Here is a 23084-nt window from a genome sequence, read left to right as displayed (position 1 = left end):
AACACCCTAGGAGTTACCATTGATCAGAAACTGAACTGGACTAGCCATATAAATACAATGGTCACAATAGCAGGTCAAGGGCTAGGAAGCTTGGAGTGGTAACTTAACTCCTGACTCCACCATTTATGAGGGACAAGTCAGGAATGTGATACAATATTCCCATTTACCTGGATAGGTGCAGCTCCAACAAGACTCAAAAAGCTTAGAACCGTCCAGGACAAAGCAGCCTGCTTCACTGGCATCATAACCACAAACATTAAGTTCCTCTACCACTGATGCTCAGTAGCAACAAGACTCACCAAGACTCCTTCGATAGTATCTTCCAAATCTATGACCACTTTCAGCAAAAAGAACAAGGGTAGTAGATACATGGGAACACCATTACCTGCAAGCTGCTTACTATTCAGATTTGGAATTATTTTGTTGTTCCCTCCGTGTCACTGGGTCAAAATCCTGGAACTCCCTCTCTAATGGCTTTGGAGACATATCTGTACCAAATGGACTGTGGCTGCTCACCATCTTCTCAAAGGCAAGTATGGATGGGTAATAAATGCTGGTCCAACCAGCAACCTCCTCTTCCCAAGAATGTTTTTTATTATATGCATGCTGACATATGTGTACCCGTGTTGCCAAGGTGGATGAAATGGAACTGGCACAGTGCACATCCATATATTCTTTACGCAGTATACTGGATTTTGTCCTGCATGATGATCCTGCCTACGATCAAACAATAGCTGGGTATTTGTGTAGTGCAATCCTCTTCAGCACTTGTATAGGGCAGATTTAATATGTGGCATTTGCAAAGCAATGGATGTATAATCAATTGAACTGTATGCCATGCGGAATCCTGCAATTCTAGGCTTTATTCAAAGAGACATTTCTCGGCATACATTCCATGGATTTTAATTTGGTATATGAATAGTGCTTTAAGCACTATATGTTATAGGCATAATACATCCTTGATTTTTATTTAAATGGTGAGAAGCTCTCATTAATTCAGCTAAGTTTTCACCCAAGGTTATTCAACTTCAGTCAATTAAGAATGTAGAGTTTATGCAAAATTCAACATTGTTTAAGTACCATCTGATCCACAATACAGTGAAAGCTACATGACATCCAGCTTACAACACAGTTGATAAGCATTTTATATTATTCACTAATGTTATACAGAGAAGAAACACACAAACTGATTATCCTTGATGAAGGGGACAAAGTCAAGCTGGATAGGTTTAGGAATGAAAATTGTTAGGCACGTACTTTATTTTTTATTCACAGCTTAGCAATAAATGTCTTTATAATGTTTTTTGTTCCCTAACAGGGAGGGAAGGGCTGCAGTGGTGTCTTCATTTTGCATATTTAAGTATATGGCTCTCTACAGCATGATCCAGTATATTGGGGTTTTGTGTCTGTACTGGGTATGAGTAATTTTTTCAAAACTATTTTTCTTGATAAAGAATCTAAAGATTTTCATATTTTAATTCAGTCAGTCAAATTATATAAATATGTATTATATTCATCTCATTCTGCGGATTCAAAAGACCTTGGTTAAAATTCAGAGCACTGGTTATAAGGTGTGCCAAATCCATTGAAATTTGAAAGACCAGAGTTAAGAAAAGACATTTATTTTTCTGAAACAACAGCAAAATACAGCTGAGAACCTGAAATGAAATGCTGGAAAGGCAGGCATGCACAACAAAACTGTGATAAAATTTCCGGTTGATCATCTTTAATCTGATTGTTCTAAATTCTGCTGTCAACCCAACTGTGAATTCAAACGTGTATTGATTTTCAAATAAAGGGTACACTTTAACCAAGGAAATTGAATCCACTTATTTAAAAGTGTTAATTACATCAATTTATAAATTTATGCTAAAATTTTAAAGTGTACTGTTTCTAATCAGGAATCTCTTTATTAAAATGCATGCATTTCACAAAGCAAATCTCAAATTTACAAAAATCACTTGTTTATTGTCTTCAATTTTATTTCTTTGAGCTTTTGGAAATGTTATGGTTGCATTGAATGTTTTCTGTTTGTGTAATCTTACCCAATTTCCCAGTCTTTATGTATTAGTCCAGAGATTACATTTGAACAGGTTATTCAATCAAAACAAAGTTCAATGCTGTCCTTATTTAATAAATTATATATATTTTCTAGTTCAGGTGATTAACAGTTCATATATTGGCTGACTTCTTCCTCTCAAACAAGAATACTCAGAGTGCGAGATTGGCCACGACAGTTAAAATCTTTTAACTCAGCATGTTGCATTAGATGTCATGATCAGTGTGTCAGTATGCCTTGAACGGACATGCTTATGACACCATCACTGTATCGTAGCATGGTGACCTGATAATGTTGAGCATGACAACCTACTAGAAGCATGCTCTTCTGTTGTAACAATATTAGCCAGACATTTATGTACCTGAGGAAAGTAATGTTTACACATAATGATTAGTTGCAATAAATGTCTGTTAGATTGTTCAATACCACATTATCCACGCCCAGTTTCTTACGTAATGGAAGAAAGCATCAGGTGAAAAATCACACCAATACCCCAAAAATTAAACTAAAGGATCCTCCACTCTACAAAGTGCCACAAATGATATTATTCCTCCTATTAGGCCCTCGGGGAGCTCAGATTGACACTTTGTATTTTTACAATTACAAATACTTTACAAAGCAGCATGTATAAGCTTTTAATCAAGTTGAATCATTAGTTTGTCAATTGAAATGAAGGCTGTGATCTGCATGTTTAATGAGGTATAGAAATACATTTGATATTACTTTTACTTATGTAATGTGCAGCCTATTTGTTTTCCCAACATGATATCAAAATCGCAACTTTAGAGCTTGTAGTCACTATTCTAAGATTTCCTATTAAATAGAAGTTAAACATATTCAATGTATTAATATATATTTCTTTCAATTTAGCAAGCAAATACATTTGGAAATTATCAATTTTTATTCGAGGATCTAGCTATTGCAACAGTAATTGGTATCACAAGTAAGTATTCCAGCAGATGAAGCAGCAATTTACCTGCACTTCATTCAATCTAATCTACTATATTTGCTGCTCACAATGTGGTGTTCTCTAGATTAGGGAGATGAAACACAGTCTAGGTGATCGCTTTGCCACACATTTACCGAATCTTTTCAAACATTTTGCCACACACTTTGAACAAAAATGCTCCATAATGGTCTTTGTTAATAGCATCTTCAATGTATATTTTAGATCATAAAACATAGGAACAGAAGTAGGTCAATCAGCCTATCGAGTCTGGTCTGCCATTCAATGAGATCATGGCTGATTCTCAACTTTACTTTCCTGCCTTTTTCCCATATCCCTTGATTCCCTTTCTGATTAACTTGTCCCGAATCATTAATTGCACACAAAGTGAAAGTCCTACTCCATCTTATCAGCTTCTAAATTCTGTAGAAAATCTGTGTATAAATTAGAGAAACTGTTGGCACTTTCCTGCATACTCATAGACAGAGGAAAAAAAAACATTGAATTCAAATTATTAAGGAAAAGAACTTTCAAGTAGTTTTGTCAGAAAATATTATTGTCTGCTTTGGTATGCATGAATTTTGGTGATAATATAGCATATTGATGTAAAGATTTCGAAGGAATTTATTAAGTATCGAAAAAGTACTTTGTTTTAGTCAGTTTTTGGACCCAAAACATTCTGTTTGGTTGTGATGGCGGAATCGTAAGGACCTGAATTCTCCCAGTGACGATCAGTCCTACGAGAAAAATAATGGTGCAATTCATGAAAAAGTATTGTTGGCCCTGTCATCTCCATGGTTTGCTCCTTTTATTCCTGGGAACTCACTACTCTCCCTGGAGTGAAAGGGGGAAAGATGCATCTCTCAGACAACCGACATAGAAGATTGATGAGCACTTCATCTGCTCCATTGATATCCAAGGAGAAAGTGAGGTCTGCAGATGCTGGAGATCAGAGCTGAAAATGTGTTGCTGGAACAGCGCAGCAGCGCAGCAGGATCCTGAAGAAGGGCTTATGCCCGAAACGTGGATTCTCCTGTTCCCTGGATGCTGCCCTGACCTGCTGCGCTGTTCCAGCAACACATTTTCAGCTCCATTGATATACAACACTCACCTGGTTCCACATTCAAGAAAGCCTATAAATGGATAAGCAGCCTACATAATTGAAATATTAATAAGCCTTTTTTACTGTGCAAATTGTATCATATGATTTTAACAGTGCGTACATTGTTAAATCAACTATAGTTTTAAATTACTAATTTAAAATTTCTAAATTTGCTGTACATTGTAAATTGTGACATGACATTATGTACTATATGTAGATCTATTACAGCATAATCTTAAACAATACATTTTTAAGACAACTCTATTCCTCCCATTAAATGGTGCTAACAGAATTGAGATCCAAATATGATGTATAAAGTATTTTAACAAATACTTACTGTGTTGAGAAGAAAAGCACCAGAGCCTCATCTTTCAGAGCAGAGTACACAGATGAATGAGTAGTGATAGAGAATGTAGCAGTTGTTAGTTCTTATTTTCCAACTCCTAGAAGAGAATGTGAAGTTGTAAAATCACAGTTAAATGATGTGTAATGCTGCACCAATGGGCTTAAATACCTTTTATACACATTAAGAATGATTTACATTTTATCACCAACTACAAGCCTTACCATGATGAGTGAGGAAGTCAATGGATGGAAATTTCCCCTGCATGGAGGTAGCAAAAGAAGTGATGAAAAGGTAAAAAGTTTGCCTTGGAAAGAAACTCACTCCCTCTCGCTAGCTTTCTAATTAAATGCTACGCAATAAGGTCTGTGATACGTTTCTCAACTCACCTGCAATTAAAGTCCATAGTGATCAATTAACGGCATTTTAGAGTCTCATCTCACCACCTCCTCCATCACCTTCCTCCCTGGCAGATTAAAGAGGTGGCGGCAAGTTTCCGACCTGGGAAACCAGTGTGTCCTGCTTGCTGAGTTGTGAGGGGCACCAAATGCGCCCAGAATGGGGCAATCAAAGGCACAAATGGTAGGCCAGGGTTGATCTCAAAAAGCCAAACACTGCCCATGCCACTACTCCCCCAACCCCTCTCTGCCCATGAGCCCCACCTTGTGACAAGAAACCAAAAGTCTCTTCTCTCTTTGCCACTTACCTGAAAGGAATAGCAGATTTTAGTACCTTAAAGCTGCCAGTCTTGACTAGCCAGCAGCGTTTAGTGTTTTGACCTCCAGTGTTGTCAACTCTCAGTGAGCTGATTGGTGGGTTATCAGGTTAGTCATCACTCAACTGGGGCAGCAGGTATGCAACTACCTGACACACTTATCCCCACATAGAAAGACAAAGGGGAAAATCTCCACCAACTACATTGATGTGAGTATCCCATTAGATGCCAACTGAGAATTCAAAACCAATACTTTGGGTTTCACTCACCAGGAATGGCTGCATTAGAGTTTGAATCTTACCTTTCAAATTCAGAGATAGGAATGCTACCATGAAGCCAATAGCTTGCTCCATTTTGGAAGTGACAGAGGAATATGTTCTAACTCGATAAATTCTCAAGAATTCAAATTTGACTTGCTTGCGTCATGAGTCAAAAATGTGTATTCAACAGTGTAATGTGCTCTGAAGACTCTTTGTTCTTTTGTTTTAAAACTATTGAGACCAGTTGAATATCTTGCAGTCCTTTCACTCAATCTCATAATAATAGAAAAACTGTTCAGCCAATTAGAGGTTTTTAATGTTGTTGTGTTGATGGTATGTAATTCTTTATTAAAGACCTCTTTTAGTAATATTTAAAAGAGGTCCATGTGTCTTTCAGCAGGTCCCACATATTGGTGTAAATGAACTGCTAGGAGCTAATTCAAGACTTTGTTTGTATTTCAGTGAGCTTTAATCATGCCTATCCACAGTTGGATCCAAATCAACCCCCTGGTCAGCTTATCTCTCCACCTTTGCTGCTGTCGGTTATTCTTAATGTTATTCTAAGCCTGGTTTTACACGTGTTTGGATTCATAATGGTTCAGCAACAACCTTGGTACACACCCACAGATATATACAGGTACAAAGCTTTAGAATGCATTACAAAGTATTTACAACAAATTTTAGATAAAATAGGAAGAAAGTAACTGAATAGAAGTCTTCTCCCACCTTTTTTTCATATAACCCACAACATCTTTCTATTCCTTTCTTCATCTGATCCTAATTCAGCTTCCCCTTTACAGACACTGATATTATTTTCCACAAGAATTCCTTCCGAGTTGCACATTCTAAACACCATCTGGGTAAAGATATTACTTTTGAATTTCCCATTTCTTGATGTTTATCTAATTTTGATGGATTGGTTCTGGTCTCACCTGCAAGAAAACATCATTTTCTATCTGTCCATCTGTTTTATCTTTCATTATATTTAAGACTTTTATCCAGTCACCTCTTTCCTTTTCTGGAGATAAGGTCACAGATTTTTTAAATCTTTCCTGATAAAAGTAACCACCCAATTGTGGTGCCATTCTGGAAAACCTTCTTTGTGTCTTCTCCAATGCCTGTAATTTTTTGAATAAGCAACCAAGAACTCTTCACATCATTCCTGGTTTGGTTTAACCTTCGATTTAAAAATGAATAACTGCAACAACTTGGATGATCAATAATCACACTAGATATTAGTTTTGTTAAAAACTCTCACCATTCTAAATTTTATATTAGCTTAACAGCCTTTCCAATGTTTTCACTACTTCAAGAGCCATGAATATTTGTGTTATTTTTACTTTTAATGAAAATAAATTATGATGCAATCCATTGTGAGAGTTATTGCATTTTGGTGTTGCATTTTGTGAAAGCAAATCTTAGCAGGACTTATGCACTTAATGGTAAGGTCATAGGGAGTGTTGCTGAACAAAGAGACCTTGGAGTGCAGGTTCTGGAGTACAGGAGTTGGGAGATCATGTTGTGGCTGTACAGGACATTGGTTAGGCCACTTCAGGAATATTGCATGCAACTCTGGTTTCCTTCCTATCAGAAGGATGTTATCAAACTTGATAGGATTCAGAAAAGATTCACAAGGATGTTGCCAGGGTTGGAGGATTTGAGCTATTGGGAGAGGTTGAATAGGCTGGGCGTGTTTTCCCTGGAGTGTTGGAGGCTGAGGGGTGATCTTATTGAAGTTTATGAAATCATAAAGGACATGGATAGGACAAGTAGACAAAGTCTTTTCCCTGGGGTTGGGGGATTCCAGAACTAGAGAGCATAGCTTTAGAGTGAGACGGGAAAGATATCAGGGTTGGAGGATTTGAGCTATTGGGAGAGGTTGAATAGGCTGGGCCTGTTTTCCCTGGAGTGTTGGAGGCTGAGGGGTGATCTTATTGAAGTTTATGAAATCATAAAGGACATGGATAGGACAAGTAGACAAAGTCTTTTCCCTGGGGTTGGGGGATTCCAGAACTAGAGAGCATAGCTTTAGAGTGAGACGGGAAAGATATAAAAAAGAGACCTAAGGGGCACCTTTTTCACGCCGAGGGTAGTGCTGGTATGGAATGAGCTGCCAGAGAAAGTGGCGGAAGCTGGTACAATTGCAACATTTAAAAGACACCTGGATGGGTATATGAATAGGAAGGATTTAAAGGGATATGGATCAAGTGCTGCAAATAGGACTAGATTAGGTTGGGATATCTGGTCAGCATGGACAAGTTGAACCAAAGGGTTTGTTTTCATGCTGTCTGTCTCTATGACTCTATTTTGGCACAAAGTTATGTTTAAAATATTGCTCCAGAACTATTATAAAACATTGAATAATCACTCGATCACCTGCTTAATCAGGTGACAGGATAACATTTCAAAAAAGAAATTATCAGCAAAAAAAGAAAAAATGCATTCTTTAATCAATTATTAATGAAGGAAACTGATTTTATTAGTTCATGATTCTTATTGATATCTTCAACTATTTTAATCTAAAGTTTTGATTCAGACTGGAATTTTTCATCTTCCCTTTCTGTTCATAATCAGTGTGTTAAATTCTGTACTTGAATAAATCTGGATAACGATAATTAGAAACTAAACTAAAGTAAAGAATAAGCGATACATTCTAAACTTCACTTAGGTTTTGGTTGTTCCATTAAAAACAATCAAGCAGTGTGTAAAACTAACTGTAGGTTCATTTGAGCCCGTATCGTGCTGCTAATCAAATTCATATATTCTATATTTCTCAACTTATTTTTGCACACCTTCTGCAAAAATTCTTTTTATTCTGGTCTGAAATAATTTTTGAATGCTTGTCCACTAGTATTCCATTTAGAGGAATGTGTGAGCATGGTTCATCTTTGTGATTGCTAATGTATACAGGGTAGGAAAGACTATCAGCTGATTTCATGGCCATCAGTCAGCCATTCCGATTCCCCTCCTAAAAAGGGCAAGAGAACTGTGAATTGTAAACAAATCATGATTTTTTTGTTTTAAAAAATCTTTTCCATCTCTACGTGTTAAGAAATTTCTATAAGCTTCCAGGTTCACACATTATTTTACAGAACAATTGACTCTTACCCTATTAAGCAGTAATAATCAAGATATCAAGTCTGGCTATAGCTCAGAACTCTCAGGCCAAGAATCATCATGCTGACCTTATTTCATCTTCTCCAGTATTATATTGTCCTTTCTAAATTTGAAGGATAGGAAATAAATAAGGTCATACCAAATTCTTATATAAGGAGAAAATGAGGACTGTAGATGCTGGAGATCAGAGTAGACAGCACAGCAGGTCAGGCAGCATCCGAGGAGCAGGAGAATTGATGTTTTGGGCATAAGCCCTTCATCAGGAATGAGACTTGTGGGCTGGGGAGCTGAGAGATAAATGGGAGTGGCGGTGGGGCTGGGGGGAAGGTACCTAATAATGTGATACGTGGATGAAGTTGGGGGAGAAGGTGATAGGTTGGAGAGGAGGGTGGAGCAGATAGATGGGAAAGGTGATTGACAGGTCAGGAGGGGGGTGCCGAGTTGGAGGCTTGGGACTGGGATAATGTGCGGGGAGGGGAAATGAGGAAACTGGTGAAATCCATATTGATCCTGTGTGGTTGCAGGATCCCAATGTGGAATATGAGGCGTTCTTCCTCCAAGTGTCAGGTGGTAAGGGTTTGGCAATGGAGGAGGCCCAGGACCTGCATGTCCTTGATGGAGTGGGAGGGAGAGTTGAAGTGTTCAGCCACGGGGTGGTGGCGTTGGTTGGTGCTTGTGTCCCAGAGATATTCTCTGAAATTATCTGCAAGTTGGCATTCTGTCTCTCCAATGAGAGGAGACCACATCAAGTGCAACAGATACTGTGGATAACATTGGTGAAGGTACAGATAAATTTCTGTTGGATGTGAAAGGATCTTTTAAGGCCTTGGACGGAGGTGAGAGGAGAGGTGTGGGCACAGGGTTTGTACATCCTGCGGTGGTAGGGAAAGGTGCCGGGAGTGTGGTGTGGACTGGTGGGGGACGTGGACCTGACGAGGGAGTTGCAGAGGGAATGGTCTCTCCGGAGTGCTGATAGAGTGGGGAGGGAAATAGATCTCTGGTGGTGGGGTCTGTTTGTAAGTGGCGGAAATGGCAGAGGGTGATGCGATGTATACAGAGGTTGGTAGGGTGGAAGGTGAGGACCAGTGGTTCTGTCCTTGCTGTGTTGGGAAGGAGGGGTTCAAGGGAGTAGGTGTGGGAAGTGGAGGAGATATACTGGAGGGCATCGTCAACCATGCAGAAAGGGAAATTGTGATCTTGGAAGAAGGAGGCCATATGGGATTTTCTCAGGTGGAATTGGTCATCCTGGGAACAGATGTGGCAGAGGCAGAGGAATTGAGAATAAGGGATGGCATTTTTACAGGAGGTAGTGTGGAAGGATGTGTAGTATAGGTAGCTGTGGGAGTTGGTGGACTTGTAGTAGATATCTATGGTTAGTCGGTCGTTGGAGATGGAGATGGAGATGGAGAGGTCCAGGAAGAAGAGGGAAGTGTCTGAGACTGTCCAGGTGAATTTGAGGTCAAGGTGAAAGGTGTTAGTGAAGTTAATGAAATGTTCAACTTCTTCATAGGAGCATGAGGTGGCACCAATACAGTCATCGAAGTAGCAGATGAACAAGTAGGATGTGGTGCTAGTGTCACTGTGGAAGATGTACTGTTCCACGTACCCAACAAAGAAGCAGACATAGCTGGGGACTATGGGGTGTCCATGGCTACTTCTTTGGTTTAGAGAAAGTGTGAGGATTGGAAGGAGACGTTGTTAAGGGTGAGGACCAGTTCAACCAGGCGGATGAGGGTGTCAGTGAAAGGGCACTGCTTGGGACGACGTGAGGGGAAGAAATGGAGAGCTTGGAGGCCTTTGTCATGGTGGATGGATGTGTACAGTGACTGGATGTCCATGTTGAAGACGAGGCATTGGGGCTGGGGAAATGAAAGTCTTGGAGAAGGTGAAGGGTGTTGGTGGTATCCCAAAATTAAGTGGAGATTTCCTGGACTAAGGGGGACAGGACTGTATCAAGGTATGCAGTGATATGTTGAGTGGGACAAGAGCACTCAAGGCTGAGACAATGGGTCAACCGGGGATGTCAGGTTTGTGAATTTGTGTGAGGTTCATGGACAATGAAATTGGAGGCTGTGCATGGGAGATCCCCAGACGTGATGAGGTTGAGGATGGTCTGGGAAGTGATGGTTTGGTGATGGGAGGTGAGATCGTGGTCGAAGGGGCAATAGGAGGGGGTGTCTGTGAGTTGGTGCCTGGCTTCAGCATTGTAGAGGTCAGTGCACCAAACTACCACTGTGCCTCTCTTGTCTGCGGGTTTGGTAGTGAGGTTGGGATTACAGTGGAGGGAGTGGAAGCTTTCACATTGCAAGGTCAGGTGGTTGGAGTGGGTGAGGGAGGTGGACAGGTTGAGGCAGTCGATGTCACAGTGGCAGTTTGAGATTAAGAGATTGATGGTGGTTAACAGGCCAGTAGTGGATGTCTAGGTAGATGGGGTGTGTTGGAAGTGAGAGAAGGGTTCCCACAAGCCACTAGTTCAAAATCTAATATAATTTTTTAAATATATAAACATATATACACATTACATCACACCTTGTAATCATGGTCCTTGAGATTTGTTGTGTCTTGGTCAGACAATATAGCCCTATTGGCGATAATGGCTTCTTCACACTGAGATTGGTGTTTGAAGGAATGGATAGTGGTCACTTCCAAAACATTCTCCCTTGCATTCATCTGTAATTAACAACAATTCATGCAATTCATGGTGCACTCTATGCCTTTATTTTAAGTATCTAGATATATAATTTCTCACATTTCTACATCGAAGCAGATTTGCTCCACAAAGTGTATCCACTCCCCCGAACTATTCATCTCAACTTTCAATCTATTTTCTGTTTTGAGTGACTGCCACATATTTTGGTGTCATCAGGAAATGTGGTTATTGTGCTGCCTCCAAACTCTTTCCTATTAGAACATTATGAAAAAACTGAGACTATTTGAACATTTCATTAATTAATTGCATTATAACTCATCAAAATCTCCATTTCCACCATCCTTTTCTAAAAATAACTTATTTATTTCATTTTCTGCACTATTAGTTTTGCACAATGCATCAGGTGACACTCTATTAAATCCTTGAGGAAATGCAAGAGCTGATATCCACTCATATAATTTCCACTCCCATCAGCTCTTCAAAACATTGCATTAGGATGGTGAAATGTTTCTTTGCTTTCTCAAGCTTTGTGAATATCATTTATATTATAGATCTGCTAATTATTTGTTTACACCATCTGTAAGGATGCTTTCTGTTAAATTCCCCAACATGGAGATTAAACTAATTGTGGCTAATTTTAACTGTATTCGGTGCAAAACATTAGTAATTAAGAAATAACAGCCTACAATTTTATTTTCCCAGGATTTGAGTTAAATGCATTTTTCAATAATAAAACCAATTGTTCTTAGACACTAACCATATCTTACTGCACTATTGGTAATCTATTGTAAAGCATCATACAAAAAATTCTTTTGTATGTCAAAATGAATTAAGTCAGGCCATTTTGCTTTCTCTATCTACATTAATGGTTGTAGGAGCATTAAAAAGGGAGAGGGGAACTTTATATAAAGGATATTTTTCATAAAATGTCAGTCAATAATACAATGAATTTATAATTGTTTAAATTGTTTGAAAATTTCTTGTTGTAGAGCTTGTAACCCCACAAATCTAACCAGTGACGGCAAAACCACATCTAACAAGACAACAGACACTATTGCCAGCGCTCTGAGAAATGAAGACAGCTACAAAAGTTATGAGAATACCACTGTGTACCTTTTATCTCTTTTCAACTGTATATCAACAGCGATTGTATTCAGTAAAGGAAAGCCCTATCGCAAACCAATCTATACTAACTGTAAGGAAATTTGTTATTTCAGTTGGCATCAATTAAATTATACTTTACTATGATACTCAGCTAATTATAGATGCATGAAGTTAATAAATTATTTTTCCTCAGAAATTAATATTAGCATGTGGATCTTCAATAGAAATCCAGATCACTGTAGTTTATGTGCTAATTTATTTTATTTTGATACTCATCTAAACACTAAAGACCACTAAAGGTTATATTGTTTCAACTGGGCAACACAAGATTGCACATTCTCAGGTTTGATATCAACTCTGCTTGGTGAGCCAATCACATCTGGGAAAATAATGAGACACTGTGATTGGCTGCTATACTGTTTGGCTAGGGAGAATAAAATGGTTGAATATTTCTGTCACTCAATACTATTCAGCAACCTAAAAGTGTATATAGTGACAGGATTAGCATTGGCTTCAGCGTTCTCTTGGTTATGCAATTTTCTGGCATGCAAGAACAGATTTTCTAATCTGACTTATTTAAATAGAAGGATAACTGGAACTAATATCCATGATAATGTTGATACAGCTTTTAGGGGCAATGGTCAGCAATCCCCTCTCATTTTGTTGTACTCTTGTCCTGGCATACTTGTCCTCCAGGGAGATGAAGCAAGCATTTTGCTTGCTCTCCACTTGTTCAACAAAACCTTTCCTTTGCCAACCACAATGAATTAGCCATACTTAGCACTCTCAGCTTCTAGCTCTATTTCTTATGTTAGTAAACCAAGTGTTAATCAGTGGTTTTGCTTGCAGTGTTTCTTCCAAAAACAACCTTTGAACAAGCTGTTGACATTATCCCTATTTGAGATCTCTAACTAGCTGTATCTGTAAGTTTGCTCACCATCTATTGTAAAAGAAAACAAGGCTGTCAAAATATAAAAGGTCATTTCCCTTTTTCTGAAGTTCCAGCACATGTTCTTACCTAACTTTGAACTGTCAGCAAATTTAGCTGGAATAGGTGCCTTTCTGAAACCAGTGCCTATGAAGTGACGTGGTGACTTTATAGTTAGTACTGTTACTACACTGTGCAAGGAACGCAGGTTCAATTCCAGTCTCAGGGGACTGTCTGTGTGAAGTTTGCACATTATCCCCATGTATGCGAGGGGTTCCACTGGGTGCTCCAGTTCTCTCCCACAGTCCAAAGATGTGCAGGTTAGGTGAATTGGCTGTGCTAAATTGCCCATAGTGTCTAGGGATATGCAGGTTAGGTGGATTAGCTATGCAGGGTTACGGGGATAGGTAGGAAGGTGAGTCTGAGTGGAATGTTCTTTGGAGAGTCAGTGTGGACTTGTTGGTCCAAATGGCCTGTTTCCACACTGTAGGAATTCTATGGAATTCTATACTGAGAAAAGGTAATACTTTGTGAAAATGTGGTTAAATAAAGAAAAACAAAATATATCAAGTACAAGTTTTTGAAATCGTTTGATAATTTGTAAGTCAAAATCAGCGCTAGTTCACTCACTCTGTTTTGTTTATGTGATTGAGAGATTTACTGTGGTTCAGTTTAATCTAATATTTCACAAACTCAAAGAACACAGATCTGGTGGTTTATAAAGGCACGAAACACTGATTAAATGGTTTGATTTAAAAAAAAGAACCCACGAGATTTCAAAATTCTTCAGTTCAGCTTATATTGAACTAGAAATGGGAACCGTTCCTATCTTCACCGATGCTGCCAGATTTGCTGTGTTTTCTCTTGCACTTACAGTTTTTTTTAAAATTTCAGATCACCAGCATCTGCAGTATTTTGATCAGGTGGTTTATGTTGTTGATAGAATCCTAAAAACGCTACTCAGTTGCCGACATAGTCCTTATTTGAATCATTTATTTCATAAGGATTCATTAAAAAAAAGTATTGGACATGCATGTGGTCATTTCCCAACTTCAATGAAGAATTGAAAGGACATGTAATGCAGTCCCCTGAAGAATGCTGTTCTCAGAGGATGGCCCATGGTTGCACAGCCTTTGGTTTTCAGTGTGCTCATGATTTTCTATGATGGATCTTGACAAAGGCTATCCTCCACTGAGAGTATTGAATTGATCCTAAAAGGGAGGTAGCTCACTTACCAGCTGGAGCTGGTAAGATCAGATAATGTTAGAATCAGAATCCTGGTTAATCTATTTCTAAACAAGAGAAGCTTATTAATTTGTTAGCGTCTTCATTCCTTGACAATACTTTTCTCATTGATTGCAGATATTTTTATGATTGTCCTTTTGGCTCAGTTTGGAACATGTCTGTATTTCCTTTTTGGCAAACATGAAACTTTATACAATGCTCTAGATGTAAGTATGTAAAATCAACAGATGTGAAATTTTACCTCAGCAGGAATGGAAAATAGATGGTTGCAGATTAGCCATTTGTTTTGCACCTCCAGGAACACTGTATTTCATCACTGTGTGTAAAGTACTTCCTAGTATTTTCATGCATTATATTCTTCTATAATATAGAGAAATTTGTTCAGAATTGATTTTAAAATATAAAAGTAATTATTTGCAACATGGGAAAATAACTACATTATTTTCTAGTCCTGTCACAATATAGTTTGTCTTTGAAGTACTTTGTTCATGATGCACTGAGAATGTGGATTGTTGGACCCCACATAAAACATGAGTAGGCCACTTAGTCTCTCAAGTCTTTCCCATCATTCAACAATTGATGGCTGACATGCAACTGAAATCATTATATTTGTTTTTGCCACATAACAGTTTAAAACTTTTCTTAACAAAAAGTAAACTTAGATCTAAATAAACAATTGATCCAGTATCAATTGTATATCCAAAACTTTGATCACCCTTTATGTGCTGAAAATATGTTGAAAAGTCTTTCTAAGTTTCATCCTTGAAACATTTTGTGCTAAGTTTTATGCTTTGTTCCCTGGTCTGAGGGTCCCCATATAGCTGAAATAATTTATTTCCATCCATACTATCTGTTCCCCTTAAGAACTTGGAAACTTTGATCAGTTAAAACTTTAACAACCTGACTTCTAGACAATACAACAAATGTAATAAAAATCATAGCATTTGACAAACAATTTCCACAAATATGCTCAAACTCAGATGATTTGATGCAGAAAATAAAGCTGACTCCACCAATACTTTTATGATAAATTAATGGAATAAAGAGCCAATGAATGTTTTGTTTTATCATTGTAATGTTATATCTCTTTTCTTTTCTCAGCTTGTTTGCACCCCGAGAAGCTGGAGAGTTTACCTTCTAGTTATGGTTCTTGTTCATTTTACTGTCATAATGGCCATTGAGGTAAATAGGGAAACTCTATTGCTTTTGTTTACTTATGCTAGACATATGTATTCATGATATTTATGAAACATCCATAATGTTATTGGAAGTTTATAGCATAGACCATTCTGTCCAACAGATTTGTGTCAGCACTCATGCCTTGAATCACCTATCACCCACTTATTCGAATCTTATCAACATATCATTCTCTTCCTTTTCACTCCCTGTGCTTTACACAATAAGCAATCCCTTGGGATTCAGGATGACTTGCTCCCACTGTAATTCAATGGTTCCTGAAGAAGCTCATAAATTTAAGATACAATCTGCAGGTGGTGCTGGAAGTGTTGAGTACATGAGTTACCTTAACCTTGCCTCTTTGTGTTTCCGGCAAGTCTCATGATGCATTTGGTGCCTGCCAGAATGATCTTGTCCATTTTGCTTGGTTACGGATCAAGATACTCCTGGTCTATATGAATGATTGAACTCTTCAGGAATGTTTGAGGACATTCCTAAAGCATTCCGCTTTCCTCCAGGAATTGTCCTGTCATGAACATGTTTCAAGTTGAGCAGTTTCTTTTGACCTTTGATATCAGACATGTATATACCATGTCCTGACCAGCAAAGCTTACTTGGAGTCACCAGCACCTTGATGCTGGGTATGTTGGCTTGGGAGAGGACATTGCTGTTTGAGCGATTTTCTTAACACTGTACTTGGAGAATCCTCCAAATGCTAGTGTCTGAAATGCAAGTCTCTGAAACAGATAAACACTTTAAATCCAACAATGCTACAATTACTGCTTGTGTTGGTATGCATTCCCTGTAGTTTTCATGCAGGCCTTCAAGTTCCAATGCACAGCAGAGATTTCCGAAGTCAATGCAATGATCAGTATTCCAATCATCATGCATGGAACATTGGAGTAGCTGCATGCTTGTCCAGCTAAGAGTGAACATTGGTTGTGGTGGTGGTCTCCATGTGCTTCATACACTTTGGGCAAAGAGATTTTTCCTAATTTCCATAATGGCTTTATTACAAATAATCCAATAAATATGGATTTATTTGGTGATTTCCATATCCTTATGGCACCTATTCCTGGAGTCTAATAGTGTAAATGTGATTAGGATGTGAAAGACTGTTTTTTAAATCACTCCCTATGCTTTGTCTTTACCAGCAAAACAAATTGCATTCTGCTTAGGCTTTTGTGAAATGTGTTCTTTCAAATCTACTTCTTCCTTTCACTACCAAGCTCCACTGAAATCAGAACCCACTTACTCCAAGACTATTTTTTTCCCCACACTATCCAGAGGTGCTTTCATGCACACCTCAACGGTTATTTTTCCTCCCACCATTCACCCATGTTTTCAATTAATACCCAATTTATTGCAGAGTCTGCTAAGTGCAGTCTACTCTAAGACTAGATATTTTCCTAATCAACTAGTTCAGAGACGTTATTAAAAACCTCCTGGAGCAGGTGTGTTGGTTCAGGGATAGGGACACTACCACTGAGCCACAAGAGGGCCCCCTACTTTTACAGCAGCTGGTTGTTTCAGATGTGCATCAGTGAAAGTGGTAGCAATGCATCATTTCTCTAACAACTGAGTGCACAGGAGGCTGTCTCAAAGCAGATTGTTTGCACCAGCTGCAGCACAACTTTAGCTTAATGGAAAATCACATGTTAAAACCTTTATAATGTTCTAAGAAACCATTTCCTGTAATTAAAATTTGCAAACTGATAAGAGGGTTGCACGTGAATCAAGAATTTATGTGCAGAGCTACTTATGCGTATGCTAAATTATTTATGTTAACTGTTCACAGAATAAGAAAATTCTTATAACATTGCATTTAAATTGCAGAACTTGAAACAGTCCTATGCTGACTCCACGAATTTTTCCATTATAAATTCCAAAAGTGACTTTTGTTTTGTAAACTGCATGTATAAAACTTGTCAACCTGTAATTGGTCCCTGCCCCAGTGGAGATGCTAGAGTGTCACCAATAGCCACACACTGTAGTTACAGCATGGCAGGTGTTATATATGTTTCCATTGTAATTGTGAATATATAAATTTGAAAGAGGTCCTAAGGACAGAATGGATGACTTTAAAGTTGGACCTGGTTCAAATTGTTACATTGTCACTAACTGCTGAATCTCAAGGCCACAGGCTCCTGTGTGCATTGGCACTTGAGATTAAACAAGACTGTAAAACATAGAAGCAAAAATAGGCCATGCGGCCTTTGACTGTTCACCTCCATTCAGTAGGTTCATGGCTGATCCGATATTCATCAACTCCACTTTCCTGCCTTCTCCTTATTACTCGATCTATCTCAGCCTTGACTATCGTTAATAACATGATGTTGGAGCCCTCTGTGATAAAAACTTCCACAGATTCCCTGCCTTCCATGAAAAGAATTCCTCCTCATCTCTGTTTGAGAAAGGTGACCCCTTACTCTCGAAATTATACCCTCTGGTCCTAGACTCTCCCACAAGAGGAAACAATTTCTCAGTATTTACGATTTCAAATCCCCTCAGACTCCTATATTTTAATAAAGTCGCCTCTCATTCTTCTAAATTTCAATGAGTACAAGCCCAACCTACTCAACCTCTTGTCACAAGAAAATTCCTCCGTGCTCTAGGTCAATCAAGTGAACCTTCTCTGGACTGCCTCCAAAGCCAATATATCTTTCCTTGGATAAGAGGACCAAAACTGTTCACAGTATTGTGGGTGTGATCTAAATAGTACTTTGTTTAGTTTTAGCAAGATCTCCCTAATTTTATTGAGAGTGTGGTGCTAGAAAATCACAGCAGGTCAGGCAGCATCCAAGGAGCAGGAGAATCGATGTTTCGGGCAAAACCCCTTCATCAGGAATGAGGCTTGTGGGCCGGGGCTTTGAGAGATAAGTGGGGGGGGGATTGAGGGAAAGGTAGCTGAGAATACGATGGGTAGATGAAGATAGGGGCAGAAGTGATAGGTCAAAGAGGAGGGTGGAGCGGATAGATGGGAAAGGTGATGGACAGATCAAGAGGGTGGTGCCAAGCTTTTGTCCATTTACTTGACCTGTCAATATCGCTCTGCAGATTCTTTATGCCATCTTCACCACATCCCTCCCATTATTTTTTGTGTCATCCACAAATATGATGATCACATATTCACTTTTTACTTAGGAGATAGTGATATTTTATTTAGATTACAATTGCTGTACATTTTATCAGAAGGATGTGTCACTTAATTCAAAAGAATTTAAACCTGTAGGTTAAATAAAGAAAAAGTAATTAATAAAATAAAGTTGATGTTATTTTAATAGGAAATTCTAATAGAAAATAGATGCCTCAAGGTGTTCCTAACAAAGTGTTGCAAAGTAAAATCTACACAGCGTTACAAGAAGATGCAAAGAATAATAACGAAAGAACCAAACTGGCCTCCTGAAGATGATACAGATTATACAACATCTTGTACCATGGATGAAGCGGCTCTGGAAGCTTATTCTAACATGAACTATGAACATGACAAAGACTCTAAAACAGCCTCAAATGGGTTTGCAAATACTACTTCAAAGTAAATTGAGGAGGGAAGCTGTAAAAAAGATAACATTTAAAATGGTTATTGACACCACTGCAGAAACTTTTAGTTTAAAACTGTAATACCATTCCACCAGGAAACACTTCCAACTGGCTAATGGTTTTTGGTAAACATTTTTAATAATGAAGTACAATAATCAATATGGGATTAATGTAAATGATTTTCAAAGCAATTAACCTAATTTACATGTATACAATCGGAAAATCACCTAAGAACTTTGGACATTGCTCATTTACCCTATGATACGGTACTCTTTGTTTACTGCTATTACTCTTATGTCCTTATTAGAGTGAAAATGCACCTTCAACTTTATTTACAAACTAGGCAATTAAAAGTACCAGTATGCCTGAGCTTCTTGAAAGAATTATTATGTGCTTACAGCTCTCTATTGTTTTTCTGAAACAAGGTTTAAATCTGTCTGGAAGTTGAAGGAACTTTTGCAGATTGGATGGGAGGGCTGAATAAGTCAAGTTTTACTCCCTACTGCAATACTGTCCTACACCATTAATAATCAATAAGCAAATAATCTACATAATTCATTTTCATTGCTTAATCATTTCTGTAACTTGTTATGTCAAACCATACATGTGGGAGCACCCTCATCTAACATTCAGCAGAGTTTTTACTGATTGTAATAAAGAAAGCAGCAGTCCAATCTTCCTCTCAATTTATAACTGCTTGCCTTTCACGGAAAGTTTTGAAAATCTCACCATTATGTACTTGCTTGTGCAGCTTTTCATACAAAAATGATTGGATATGTTTCAATGAGAAAGCAAAATAATCAATTACATTCAGTTGACATAAAAACATAAACAGGGATTTTGGTATCTGTACTTTGGAATGTCTTGAAAAAGGTTATGTAGATGTTTGAATTTGATTGTTTGATCTGGAATCTCATTGGAAATTCATTCTTGCAACATATCCCACTTGCATTGAGATTTTCCCAGATTCCTGTTCATAATAATGAATACAGAACTGAATTAAGAATTCTTGGAATTTTGGACCCTCCATGTCCTATATACAACCACATCTCTGCATCAGTTATATTCCTCCTTCAAGCAAATTGTTCCTTTAATGTCCTGGATCTTCATTCTATGGTGAGCAATTTTAATACACGCTCAAATAATTAAATATTGAATGAAATGCTTGCTCCATTAATAATGACAGAAAGCAAGAGAATTATTGTAAAAGCCCATTAACTTCATGAATATTTCTTTAGGGAAGATAATCTGACATTTTACCTGATCTGGCCTATAGGTCACTCCAGACCCATAGTAATATGGTCAGCTCTGAAACTGTCCCCTGAAGTAGTCACTCAGTTTACCCACATTATATGGACTGTAGCAGTTCAAATATTGCTACCCAATTACTATCAAATGGGAGTTAGGGACGACCAGAAAATGCTGGCCTTGGTATGATGGTCATACTACAAGTAGTTTTTTTTTAAATGTTAAATTATTATTCCCCATGTTTCTAAGTTTCTGCATTGTTGAATGGTTGATAATTTGTAAACTGAGACTACAGCTGTCAGTATTTATGTTGTAACAAATCTGCTGGGTTTATCTTGCTCCCTTTTGCCAGTAACTTTAAATTCTGAAATATTTTGATCCGGTGTTTGTTTGCAGGTCGTCTGCCCAGTGGGGATTTTTACTGGTGGCCCCAGATTTCCACATGGTTCCTTGACATGGCCCCTGTAGTCCCCTTTGTTTACTATTTTAATAATTAATCCTTTGGAATATATGAGTGTAGTTTTTCTGGGCAAAGTGTACAAATCAGAGTTATCTTGAAATGAAAGTAGTCATTTTAAAGAATAAAATCCCTTTGTGTTTTTATATAATTCGCTATTTTTTTCAAGTTCCTGTTCAATTTTCTTCTCTACTACATCTATGTTCACATTTTATTATTGATGAGGGGTTTACAAGATGGAACTATAGATAAGTAAAGTCTTTCGGCACACAGAATAATAACATGGCGGTGTAAACTACATCAGCAGAGAGAGATGGAAATTAATTATTAGCAGTTCACAGGTTGAATTTGATCTGATAATGAAAACTATTTGATTACACTTTGTTTTAAATCTAATGATTCCATTTGATGAACGATGCAGTGATTGGTGGGGTTGGTAATTTGGGTGAAGCAATGATTAATCTTTATTTTAAACCTCTGAAATATGTTGGTTTCAAATTATCCTGGTTAACTTAATTTAATCTTAATTATTGAAAGGACGCAGTGAAATATATCTGGGCAAACTCAATTCAGCTTCCAATCAAAATATGTAGAGGGGGAAGGGATGGTGGGGGTTCAGATTTTTGGAACATTGGGACCAGTTCTGGAGGAGGTGGAACTATTACAAATCAGATGGTCTACACCTGGGCAGGACTGGAGCCAATTTCCTAGGGATGCTTTTGTTAATGCTATTGGGGAGGGTTTAAACTAATGTAGTAGGGGGATGGGAACCAAATGTGGAGGCTAGTGGACAGTAAGGAAGTAGTAACTAAAGCCTGTAAGGAAATAGATAATGCAGTCAGTGTGACTAAGGGGAAGAGTAGGCAGGGAACAGATGATGAATGCAAAGGGACAGGTGGTCTGAGGTGCATTTGCTTTAATGCAGGAAGTGTAGTAGGTAAGGCAGATGAACTTAGGGCTTGGATTAGTACCTGGGAGTATGATATTATTGTTATTACTGAGACTTGGTTGAGGGAAGGGCAAGATTGGCAACTAAATATCCCAGGATATAGATGCTTCAGGCAGGATAGAGAGGGAGATAAAGGAGTGGAGGAGTTGCACTACTAGTCAGAGAGGATGTCACAGCTGTGCTGAAGGAGGGCACTATGGATGACTCGAGCAGTGAGGCAATATGGGCAGAGCTCTGAAAGGAAGGGTGTGGTAACAATGTTGGGACTGTACAACAAGTCTCCCAACAGCGAGCGTGATATATAGGTACAAATATGTAGACAGATTATGGAAAGATGTAGGAGCAACAGGGTGGTAGTGATGGGAGTTTTTAATTTTCCCAACGTTGACTGGCTTTTACTTAGTGTCAGTGGTTTAGATGGAGCAGACTTTGTAAGGAGCATCTAAGAGGGTTTTATAGAGCAGTATAAATAGTCCAACTCGGGAAGGGGCCATACTGGATCTGGTGTTTGGGAATGAGCCTAGCCAGTTGGTTGAAGTTTCAGTAGGGGATTACTTTGGGAATAATGATCACTATTCCGTAAGTTTTCGAATACTCATGGACAAAGACAAGAGTGGTCCTAAAGGAAGAGTGCGAAATTGAGGGAAGACCAACTATAGCAAAATTCAGCAGGAGCTGGGGAACATGGATTGGGAACAGTTGTTTGAGGGTAAATCGATATTTGATATATGGGAGGCATTCAAAGAGAGGTTGATTAGAGTGCAGGACAGACATGTCCCTGTGAAAATGAGGGATAGGGAATCATGGATGGCAGGTGAAATTGTGAGACCGGCTAAGAGGAAAAAGGAAGCATTCATTAGGTTGAGGCGACTGAAAATAGACAAAGCTTTGGAAAAATATCAGGGAAGTAGGACTAATCTGAAACAAGGAAATAAGAGGGGTAAAAGGGGTCAAGAAATATCTTTAGCAAATAGGGTTAAGGAAAATCCCAGAGCCTTTTTTTCATATATAAGGAGCAAGAGGATAACTAGAGAAATGGTTGGCCCACTCAAGGACAAAGGAAGAAAGTTATGTGTGGAGTCAGAGAAAATGGGTGAGATTCTTAATAAATATTTTGTGTTTGTATTCACCGAAGAGAGGGCATGACGGATGTTGAAGTTAAGGATATGTTTGATTATTCTAGGTCAAGTTGGCAAAAGGAGGGAGGAAGTGTTGGATACTCTAAAAGGCATGAAGGTGGACAAG

General features: G+C 38.3%; 1 protein-coding gene across 1 annotated transcript in view; it reads left to right on the top strand.

The window, feature by feature from the left end:
* The window catches only part of LOC122556378 (probable cation-transporting ATPase 13A4), a 107626-nt gene extending 86609 nt beyond the window's left edge, over positions 1–21017 (top strand). The window contains exons 25-31 of the mRNA XM_043703012.1: positions 1319–1415; positions 2930–3002; positions 5888–6062; positions 12182–12387; positions 14587–14675; positions 15571–15651; positions 18930–21017. Of these exons, the coding sequence (XP_043558947.1) occupies positions 1319–1415; positions 2930–3002; positions 5888–6062; positions 12182–12387; positions 14587–14675; positions 15571–15651; positions 18930–19184 (976 nt within the window). The 3' untranslated portion in view covers positions 19185–21017. The remainder of the gene's footprint in view (positions 1–1318; positions 1416–2929; positions 3003–5887; positions 6063–12181; positions 12388–14586; positions 14676–15570; positions 15652–18929) is intronic.
* Positions 21018–23084: the final 2067 nt, after the last annotated feature.

This window comes from Chiloscyllium plagiosum, chromosome 13 (assembly GCF_004010195.1).
Source record: "Chiloscyllium plagiosum isolate BGI_BamShark_2017 chromosome 13, ASM401019v2, whole genome shotgun sequence".
In the NCBI taxonomy this organism is placed as follows: Eukaryota; Metazoa; Chordata; class Chondrichthyes; order Orectolobiformes; family Hemiscylliidae; genus Chiloscyllium; species Chiloscyllium plagiosum.
This window is presented reverse-complemented; position numbering and strand designations above follow the sequence as displayed.